Source organism: Pongo pygmaeus, chromosome 9 (genome assembly GCF_028885625.2).
Source record: "Pongo pygmaeus isolate AG05252 chromosome 9, NHGRI_mPonPyg2-v2.0_pri, whole genome shotgun sequence".
Lineage (NCBI taxonomy): Eukaryota > Metazoa > Chordata > Mammalia > Primates > Hominidae > Pongo > Pongo pygmaeus.
Window position 1 is genome coordinate 119551081 of NC_072382.2, and position 11066 is coordinate 119562146.

At 53.8% G+C, this 11066-nt stretch overlaps 1 protein-coding gene across 2 annotated transcripts in view; it reads right to left on the bottom strand.

Annotated features, from left to right (window-relative positions):
- The window catches only part of DSCAML1 (DS cell adhesion molecule like 1), a 366272-nt gene extending 355506 nt beyond the window's left edge, over positions 1 to 10766 (bottom strand). Inside the window, exon 1 of one of the 2 annotated variants that reach the window (XM_054439952.2) lies at positions 10583 to 10766. In XM_054439952.2, the coding sequence (XP_054295927.1) occupies positions 10583 to 10628 (46 nt within the window). In that variant the 5' untranslated portion in view covers positions 10629 to 10766. The remainder of the gene's footprint in view (positions 1 to 10582) is intronic. The other variant, XM_054439953.2, reaches the window with a different exon arrangement.
- Between the last annotated feature and the right edge of the window lie 300 nt (positions 10767 to 11066).

Here is an 11066-nt window from a genome sequence, read left to right on the forward strand (position 1 = left end):
GCTGCCTGCCCCCAGGGTCACCGCTGAAACCTAAGTATCCATTGCATCAACTCACTCGCTCGCCCTCCACCGCTTGCTTGGGCATCAGGATTAGTTTTGCAAAGGGAACTCGAGCCCCGTGTATGTGACCCCCGGGGCTCCCACCCCACCTGCCTGTGTGGGATGGGGGTGTCTGTCTGCAGTGGGAGGAGCTGGCTGACCGAGGTTGCTCTGAAGTGCACACTGAATTACCCCCATGTCATCATCCGTAATCATTGTAAAGGACAACCCGAGGGGGCTGAAATATTAACACCTCGCCACCTCCACTGGGAGATGAGTCATTTTGTTCTCTTCCCTTACAATATTTACTCATCTCATTCACTGGACTTTTCATCCAGGAGTATCTGCCAGCGCTAGGGCCCCTGCCACACCCCCTCAGAGACAGGCAAGATCCTTCTAGAGGCAGCCTCACTCGGGCATGGCAACCATTTGTAGGAGAGGTCATGGGTCTTCAGGGGAGCAGGGGGCAGGGGACAGGAGGAATGGTCAGGGCCAACGGGCCAGTAGGTATTCTCTCCCCTGCAAGGCCATTAGCTCCCTGAGGGCAGTGACTGTCTAGTCACCACTCTGTCTCCTGGGCACATACTAGGCACACAGTACAGTGGTGAAAAGCCCACCCTCTGGTACCAGGCTCCCTGGGTTTGAATCCCTACTCTGTCACTTACAAGCAGTGTGTGTAACCCCAGGCAAGACTGCCTCACCTTTCTGTGCCTCAGTTTCCCCATCTATACAAAGGTGGTGGCAATATCTACCTCAAGGCTTGTTATGGTTGGATGAGTTAATATATATGAAGAGCTTGGGACAGTTTCTGGTGTATGTAAGTGCCTGGCACCACCTAAGTATTTGTGGCTGTTGTTACAAGCATTATCATTATAGCAGGAAAGCAGTAAGTATTTGTGGGGAAAGTGAATCCTTGTGCAACAAATATTTACTGCTCACCTCTGATGATAATAATAATAACCTAAAACCGTGGTTCTCAAACATCTATATGCATAAGAATCACCTGGAGAGCTTGTTAAAAATGCAGAGCCTTAGATAACAGATTCACCAAGTCTGTCATAGGGCCAGAAATTCTATTTCTGAGACTGGTGTCCTCTGTCTATACTGAGAGTAACAGTCCTTTGGAAAAGTAGATTTGCTGTCCTGGACTTCTATGTTTCCTTTCCCAACGACAGACAATTACCATCTGCTTGGCTGACAAGCCCCTACCACCACATTAATTAACTTAATTTGGAGATCAAGATAAGAAAACAATAGTGGTAGAATCAATAGCAACAGAGCATTGCAGTAGCCACACAGCTTTTGCTAACTCCTAGGCCTTACGCAGAGTTCTTCATGCAGATGTGAGCTGGAGAAGTTTCTTGGACTGATTTGCAAGGTTGATTACTTCACTGTATTTCCACACAAAGGTTTTCACGGGAGATGTATTATGTGCCCTCACTCTGATTGTTCTCATCCCAGAGCTGGAAAAATTGGTTCCAGAGAGGATCAACCAGTAGGGTGATCCTCCCACCAGCTCACCCACCAAGTCCATTCAAAACCTAGAGGAGGACCAGCCAGATGGTGTCTTGCTGCTTCACTAAAAACCCTTTATGTTGCATCCACATCTTGGAAATTGTCTGAGCCCAGACTCTGGGAAGGAGAAGGGTGAGTTTCCCAGACAGCATCAGAGCATGTACCAGGCAGCCTGAGCTGGTACGGTCCTTGGACAAGAGGGAGCAGCGGGCCAAGTCCCATGCTCTCTGCCTGTGATGTCCACCCAATCTGGCACACCTGCTCCACCACTACCTTCCCCATCACAGTGCCATCTTTTGTTGTTGTTGTTGTTGTTGTTTTGTTTTGTCTTTGTTTTTGTTGTTGTTGTTGTTTTGAGATGGCGTCTTGCTCTGTCACCCAGGCTGGAGTGCAGTGGCACCATCTTGGCTCACTGCAACCTCCACCTCCCAGGTTCGAGCGATTCTCCTGCCTCAGCCTCCTGAGTAGCTGGGATTACAGGCAGGCACCATCACGCCTGGCTAATTTTTTATTTTTAGTAGAGATGGGGTTTCGCCATGTTGGCCAAGCTGGTCTCGAACTCCTGACCTCAAGTGATCAGCCTGCCTCGGCCTCCCAAAATGCTGGGATTACAGGCGTGAGCCACCATGCCCAGCACCATCATTTCTTTTTAGCATTCGTTTTGTGCCAGGCATGGTGGGAAGCCTTTTTCTTGCATTATTGCACATTTAATTCTTACAACAGCCCTTGGATGTAGCTACTGCTCAAGACTCCATTTTACAGATAAGAAGACAAGCTCTTAGGTCAAATAATTTCTTGGTGTTGCACAGTTCGTAGTGGCAGAGCTGCCTTTCACATCTTTATGCCAGGATGTGTGGCTCAGCAGGCACACGACAGGCTAGATTCAGACCATCCCCAGGGTGTGAGCACACTGTAGGGGGACTTTCTGACAGAAGAGAGCAATTGGGGTATGATAATTCAGAATTATTTGGGAATCTCCCTGTCATTAGACATTCCATCCCTCCCCCAACTAAACGCCAGCAGCTCCCCACCCTAGTCGTTGAGATGATCAAAAAACACCCCCCATTTCTAATCCCCATGCAAAGCGCAGCTCAAGTGTCCTCCCTGTGTCCATCAGAAACATCGGTGGTTTTGGTGTTCGTTTTTAAGATTCTTAGCACAAACATGGTTTCTGTGACCAGCAACCAGAAACCTGCGAGGTCCAGTGGAGATGCAGCTATCCTTCAACCTCCAAGGCCCTGAGCCATCGGCTCCAGGAGAAGTTATGAGCAACAGCTGACTGTCGGACAGACTCTTTAATCTTCCAGCCCTTTCTAGACAGGGCCTGTCAAAGGAAGGTCCCTTATGGCCAAAAGTTCTTTCCAGGGAGTCGGCTCAGACAGCACAGTTGTCCCCAGAGAATCCTAGATTTAGATTGTTAATGCTTGAGGGACTTAAGAGATTATTTTGTCCAATCTCCTCCATTCATAAGGCCTAGAGAGGTGGAGTCATTTACCTCAGGGAGACAGCTCACCAGCATCCCAGCTGGGGCTACAGTGCTGTCTCCAGTGTTCTCTCAGTTCTGGCCACCCTGCTGTCAGAAAACTAGCCATTGTGGAACTCAGGAGCACCATGAAGCACCGAAACGATGTCATTCGAGGGTGTATCAGAGCAACTAGGGATGCTGCGTGTCCAGAGGAGGGGCCTCAGATGGGCAGGACATCTGCCTATCATAGTTGCAGGGCTGTCAAGTGGAAGAGGGCTTTGCCTTGCTCTATGTGGTCCAAGCGGTGACATCAGGACCAGTGAGTAGAAGGTCCAAGACCACAGCAGGGTTTGATTCATTCTAAGGATGAGCTCTGTAATAGTCAGAGCTGTGTGGCCAGGAATGGGCTGCCTTGCAAGGAAGGAGTCCCTGTTGCAGGAAGTGCTAGTGCAGAGAGAAAAAGACGCTGGGTGGGAAAGCTGCAGAGGGAGTCAGCCTCTGATTAGGTGACAGATTCCACAGCCTTAAAGATGCCTTCCAACCCTGCAAGACTTTTACCCAAGGTGATCGCCCGAATCTCCCTCTCCCACCCCCAATGCAGGGGTCCCATCCTCTCTCATATCCCACGACTGCGGGAGGGTCACCCTAGTAGCAGGGTGTCCACCAGCCTTGACTAGGCAGAGTTTTCAGAGATTCCAGTGAATGCTGTGACCTTAAATGAGGTCACATAAGATGGGACTGGGCCTACTGCTCTTCCCACAAAAGACTGTGGATTCCCTGCAGGGAGAATGTCCCCTTGGGGGAGTTGGTCCAGAGGACTATGGACTACACTTGCATCTAAGAACCTTGGAGGGCAATGGGAGGAGGGAGCAGAGGTAGGCTTCTTCCCACTCCCACCGCCACTGGGGCCACAAGGGATCTGCCAAGTTTGCTCCAGGAAGACTATTGCCTGCCTGGCTCTGCCTCATCAGCTGTTCCCCATGATGCTGAAAAGCAAAGCTAGGAAAATTCTCCATATGTTGGGGCCCACGGAGGGGGAGACAGCCACAAACAGCTGTGAGACCTTCATCGTTCCTGTATGATGAAATGACAGTAATTATGCCTCACATTTCAGCGGAGCATTTATAAGGCTAAAACGGGTTTGCTGTGGTTTTTACATGTGTGTGTTCATATGTTGCCTCATTCCGTATACAAAGCACTGTCACATGATGTACATTTTTATGCCTCTTATTCTTATTTATGCACATATACAGTAACAACTGCTCTGTAGGATAGCCAGGACAGGGGTAATTTTGCCCATTTTACAGATTACTAAATAAAGGCACATGAACCATTAGGCAACTTGCCCAGGTAAGACAGGCTGAGCTTTGTTTTTTAGGTCCATGGATAATGTTCTTTCCAACACAGAGACACACATACACACATGCACGCGCAAACACACATGCATCTCTTTAGAATCAGTTTAATGCATATGCAACTAACTAGCATTTGAATAATTGTTGTTAATGAAGATGGTGACCTTGGAAACTGTTAGTGCAAGCATCATGTAGAGACAGGGCACAGGGAGTGGGGCAGGGCAGCTGAACGAATGAGGGGAGTAGCAGCTGGAGTGGCATGGGTGGTCCCCAAGGCTAATGCTGTTCACGCTAAAGCAGCACAGGACAAACATCTGTTTAACAAGGCACACAGGCTGTGGAGCCCATAGCCTCCCCAACATGTAGGATCCCACAGGCCATGGCCTGCCATAGGCAGCACTTGACCTCTGGGTTACATGCCACTTCCCTGTGACAGACTGGATCATGGAGGGAAGAGCAGTCCCAAGGTCACAGGCTGCCAAGAGTGTTCTCTATGTGCAAAACTGCCTGAAAAACAGAGGTTCATCTCTGCAGGGAGAGACACAGAAATACATCCAGCGACAGTTATGAGGGCCCCTTGCTTTGTGAGGAGTGCTTACACAGGCTTTATGGCATGAACTCCAGAATAGTTCTTACTCTGGCCAACCATGGTAGAGATTTAACAACCAACCCCAGCCTTCCTTTGGCAGATATGAGACCAGCCTTTGCCTCATCTCAAATCCAAGTCTGAAGCCAACCTCAGCCCTCTTCGTTTCCACTGATGGCCAGGGGAAGGAAGTGTGCTGGGTACCCCAGGGACACTCAGGTGACCACATGGCCTCAGCTATCTTACTGAAGGAGTCCTACATGCTATCCAGCTAGGTGACGGATGGAAGGAGTTGACATCCCCCGTCCTGGCCACTACTCCGTCTTTCTTATTGTTATAAAGTCTAAGCCAGCTGGCTTGGCCAAAAATGTGGCTGATTAATTCAACTGCTTAGGGAAGGATCTGATGATGCATTCTGGAGAGGGGGTAGGGAGAGGAAGGTAGAGGCAATGCAGAGGAAAAAGTAGAGGTCTAATGTTTATTGAGCACTAACTATGTTCTTGCTACTTGATATGCATTATCTTCTTTAATCTCATTTCATAGCTGGAGAAAGTGGGGCTCAGAGAGGCCCAAAGTCACATGGCCAGTAAGTGCAGAGCCAGGATGTGAATGAAAGATTTGTCTTGACTCCAAATTTCTACCACACTAGTGGGTTGCAACCTTTTTTATTTTTCATTCTACTCCAATATATGAAATTGGATAATGAATAAAAGTTCTGGTTGAAGCTCTGCCCTCTGACCCTCCCCCTCTCTACCTCTATCCATCCCCTGAGGCTCCACCTCACCCCTTAGGCCTCCATACCACATCCCTTGGAAACCTCTGTGGGCTCTGGTGGGCCAGGCCCCTTCTGGATCAGTGGATGTGCAGAAAAATAATCTGGGAAGGCTTTGGAGCTGCACCTGCCATAGTAGTATCCTCTCAGGGCCCTGGAAATGCAGACAAAACCAATCCCGAGGCCACGCTCTCGCTGCAGCATCCCAGCTGGCTCGCTGGGAGGGGCCACTCAGCTCTCCTGAAGTGCTCACTCCTCAAGCTTCACTCCAGGCTCTTGACACGCCCTTCCCTCAGTGATCGTAGTGCCTGTCCTCCCTCTGCCCCGCCATAACCAACCCACATACCTGAAGCTGCCCTAGGGGAGGTGGAATGAGAAGCTGGTGCTATATCTTTCATCTCTCTGAAGCCACAACCACCTCCCAGGCTAGGTGGTGACAAACCAGGAGAGTGAAAGAGCATTCCGCCTCACTTCATACCCCCATGCCATCAGCCACTGCCTCACCACTTGCTGATGGCAACCCTAGGCACCCAGCTCCCTGCATTCTAGGGGTGCACCCACCAGGAAGCTAATGCGGGCCCTGGATTTCTATAGCTAGTTTGCCCCTCTCTTCACCCTCTTCTTCCTGCACCATGAGAGGAGCAACCCACATCCCAAGTTTGGTCTACCTTACGGTGTCTTGGCCCATTGCTACCCATCCTACCCCAATATCCCTAGTGCCACTGTCTGTCCTTGGATAGGGGTGGTGGGAGCTCTGGGGCTGCCTTGCCAGATGGTGAAGCCAGTGCTGAGCACTGGAGGCACATATGGAGGCAACAAAATCTAGGAGACAGAAGCATTACCAACACCAGTCCTTCTCCCAGCTCCTGCCCCACCCCCTTCCATGCAAGGAGGAAGCCAAAGACTGGCTGCTACTGAGGTTGAGATCAAGATGCTACTCACAGAGGGCACAGCTTTTGGCCTGGCTAGGTGAGCATGCAAATCCATATGCAGATTATATGCAAATCTGGGGCATGCCCTTGGGTTCCTGGCACCCTGCCATCGCTGCTGCCTGTAGCTCACCCTATTCATGCACCTGGGTACCAGCTAGAATCGACTGGGCTGGGAGCTGAGAAAGTGCTTCAGGAACTAGGGGATCTTCTCTTGACTACTTCAGAGGTCCCCCAGAAAACAACTCCTCCAAGATCATGGAGGAGGGAAGAACCTCGCAGCCTGGAACTCGTATCCCTGCAGAAAAACTCTCTGAGCATCTGCCCTCCCCTCTCTTCATCTATAATTAAATCATCCGTCCCCAGCCAGAGCAGGGTACCAAGCAAGTGGCAAGGATGGAATTCTAAGACACCGAGAAGGTCAGGAAGGCTTGAGGTCTGCACCCCTCTGTCATAGGCTAACAGCCCATAGGGTGCTCTGGACAGACCTTGGCCCTGTGTTTGGGGGCTCCCAGCCAGCCTGTTTGGGGCCTGCTTCCCTAGCAAGCTCTCCCTGGGCCCAAAGCCCTGTCTGCTTCCCCACATCCTCTCTGATCCTCATCCTAAGAAAACTAAGCCTCTCTGTCCAGTCCCCCGGGATCTGTTCAACTTAAGCACTGCCTTTGGGTCCACTGCTTACTTGCTTTTTGTTTCTAATTAGCCCCGCATTCTACTGCAGAAATATATTGAAGGCAGCTGGCTTTGATGCCCAGAAAAACGAAGCATCGGAAAGGCTTGTCGGGCATCATGGCCCTGCCAATCTCCCTCATGTTATTCTAGCAACCGGGGTCTCTCTGCCACTCAGCCCCTCCCCAGTATTCACTGGCCCTTCGCCTGCCTCCCCTAAGTTGCGTTTGCCATTTCAAGATTTTAAAAGCACATTTGCCCATTGCCCCCCCTTTTTTTAATTAGACACTGAACAGAATGTTGGAGATTTTCTTAATAGCCTGACGAAGGCTTTTAATTTGGTCTTCCCAAGAGAGAAGAACCATGAGTCCCCATCGGAGAAGTTGGGGTGGGAAATGAAAAAATCAATGCAATCCATTATTTTGGCTTTTAGAAAACAGGAATTTTAGTGCCGGGGAAGCTTGTTCTTTTACACAGTAAAAATGCAAATGCAGGCAACACAGATGCTGGCACGCTGGATGGAACAACGGAGAGCGCCTCGCCGGGGTTCATCCGGCTGCCTAAACCTGGATTTGTTTTGGCAATAATAAGGCAGTTATTGGAGACTCGATAACCGATGATTAAAACACCTTCCCAGTTTAGTTCTGGGGAATCGGTCTGAGCTCAGTCATCATAAAAAAAAGGTATTTTGAGAGGAATGGAAATAACAGACGCTTAAAACACATTCAATAACTGCTTAATTCCATCCAAAGGATGCTCCATCTCATCCTGTTTTCTTCTCTCTCTCCCTGCCTCCTCCCGCTCCTCACAGATGGACGTACAAATTATTGCAAGAGGATATTGTTTTCTGTAACAGGCTCGAACATTCACATTTACATTTTCCTTGGTGCCGCGGGGGTGACTGGCAACGGGAGAGAAAATACTCCAAACCCCATCTTTCTTGCTGTCTCCGCATCACATCTTCCCCAAGCCGCCTCTGCCACCCCCTACCACGCCACTCCAAGCAGAACAGGCCCGGGGGACCAGCCTGGCACCTAAGACCCAATTAAGACACCAAGGAAAAGAAAGGCCTGTCTGGCGAGGCGCCCTGGCGCCCAACAGACGCTGGAGCCTCTGAATCGCAGGGGCACCGGGCTCTGCAGACCCAAAGGCCACCGAGGGGCCGCCACAACTGGCACCTCCAGCTCGCCTACGGGTCCAAGGCCACTGGCAACTTCCATCTCGAGTTGGACAAGATTTTGCCCCTTGGCTGTCCTGTTGCCTTCTGGGCCTTTCTCCACCCCCACCCCCATCTGCTCCCGCCCTATCAAATAGCTCGGCTTTCATTTATTAATGCCAGGCTCCTGGAAGGGGGAGGGGAGCGTCCTTCAGGTATTTGCTGAGGGGCCTCCTGCACTCCCCGGGAATGGGCTGTCCTGGAAGATGTCTCCAGAGAGTGTTGGAGGCATGGGGGAGTTGGGGACAAAGCCAGGCTAGAGTGTGACAGTGGCTTCGGCCTGTGCTTTCTCGCCTGACAAATTGCGAAAGGGGATGGGGGTTGGAGAGAGAACTATCGAGAGAGAAAGCCGCTCCTCACCTTATGTATTTTTAATATTAATGTAATTAAAGCTGCGAGCCGAGCCAGCCTGCGGGGGCGGAGGGAGGCAGGAAGAACCTGGGGAGAGGGAGACTGGGGTTCGGGGGTGGGGCTTGAACAGGAGGCTGGCTTCTTGCTCTGCTAAGGTAGGATGAAGGAGTGCGATGCGGGGGGCAAGGGGTTAAACAGCAGAGACCAGTCTTGGTGTATAACCCGGGGGACCCCACTGGGCCTGAGAAACTCAACTACTTTGTCCACGATTTTTGAGGCCACCCTTCCTTGTCCCGCAATCCGATCGCCCAGTAAATGCCAGCAGTATCTGGGCGTTGATTCTGGCTTTGACCCGGCAGTATCTACAAATAAGGGTTATCCTCCTTCCCCCAACCCATGATGTATCGCAGTGGGCTCCGGCAGGCTGCAGACTCCAGACCCCTGGAGCACCGGCAGGGCAGGGTTCGACCCCTCCCCGGGTGGCAACCCTCCACTGGAGTGCCCTTCCTCATCGCCTTGGGGTTAAGAGTTGCTGCCCGGCCAGGGCAACAGCCAGGGCAAAGGGAGAGAGAAGCCGCCCCAGGGCGAGAAGGAGAAAAGTTAGAGGGCTGAACAGGTGACGCTGAGCTTGTTGGAGCGTGTGTGCTCCACCGCGCAAGGGCGCGGAGTTCGGCCGCCTCATCTCCCGCCATCTGCGCGCCCGGGGGCACGTTCTCTGCGATAGCCTGGAACCCAGACTACCTGCGCCTGCCTGGTCCGGACTCAGTGCCCAGGTGGCTTCAGTCGGAAATGTCTGCCCTCTTCCAACCTCCCGGTCCCGGCTGTCTCGCGGATCAGGTACGCAGCGCCCCAGCCGCAGGTCTGGACATGCCGGACACCTGGACCCACCCCTAGCAACCCCCTCTCTCCGGGAAGAGGGACACGCCCCCCAGCCTGAAGACTTGTCCCCAGGTCCAACTGGCCAGGCGCGGAAGCGGAGAATCTCGCACCTTGGGGCGCGCTGCCCGAGGTGGCCACGGTGGCGCACCAAGCCGGGGCTAGCGCTGGGGCAGAGGGGTGGGGTGGGGTCGAGGGAGGGTGACCTCTGGGTTTGGAGAACAAACTTGCTATCCGAGGGACCTCCAGCTCTCGGGACTCTCACTATCCCCACCCTGCCTCCAGCCAACGCGCGGATAAGCGCCATGCGGTGCGCCAACATTCGCGCCAGGGCTGGGGTCCGAGGGGGAGAGGGGCGCACGGACATAGCGGAGGAATCAGCCGCCGAGTCCGAGGCCTGAATAAGCGAGGACTCCTAGGTCAAGAGTCACGGCCTCAGGACCCCTCGACTCGGAGGGTACTCCGGGGTCCCAGTGCCACCAAGCCGCAGGAAGAGGGCAAGGGGCTGGGGGAGGGGTCCAGGGCAGAACTGCCGCCGGGCAGGGAGTAGGGCGATGAGGGGCTCCTTCGCCACCACCCCTACGGGCGCGCCCCAAAACGGCAGACGCGGGTGGTTGGCGGAGCGGTCGGGGGCTGACCCTCACTCGGCCCCTGTCAGGGTGCCTGCCCCGCCCCGCTGCGCCCCACCCGGGGCCTTGCACCCCGGTCGGTCCCCCCAGGCACCTGGAGCCCGCCGGGCACCCCACCTCGCCGCCAGCCGCGCCACCCTGGCCCCGCCGCCTCCGCCGCCCAGCCGCCCGCGTAGGTCTCACCTTTGTGTAAAGAGTCCAGGAGCAGGAGGAAAGTTACCAGCCACATGCCATAAAGAGGCCCTATTCTCCGGGGAGGTGGTCCTGTGGTCGGCCGTGCGGCAGCGCCTCTCCCCCGCTCAGCGCGCTCCCAGCCGCCCGCACTCCGCGCCCCGCTCTCTCTGCTCCTCAGCCCAGCGCTCGGCTGCGGCGGCGGCTCCTCCCTCCTCGACTCCCCGGCTCCTGTCATCCGCGGGGCTGGGCTAGGCGGCCGCTCTCCCCGCCCCCCCGCGGCACCCCGGGTGGTGAGCGCCGCGCGAGCCCGGAGCCCAGACGGACCCCAGCCCCACAAGCCCAGGAACAGGAGCGGCGGCCCGGGCCAGACCGCCCCGACCTGGCTCCGCTGGTCTGAGAGGCGAGGGGTCCCTGTCACCCACCGGCTTGGAGCCTGTGGTCGCACACAGGCATGTGTCATCCATGTGCCAAGAGCCTGCCATGCTTCAGCCAA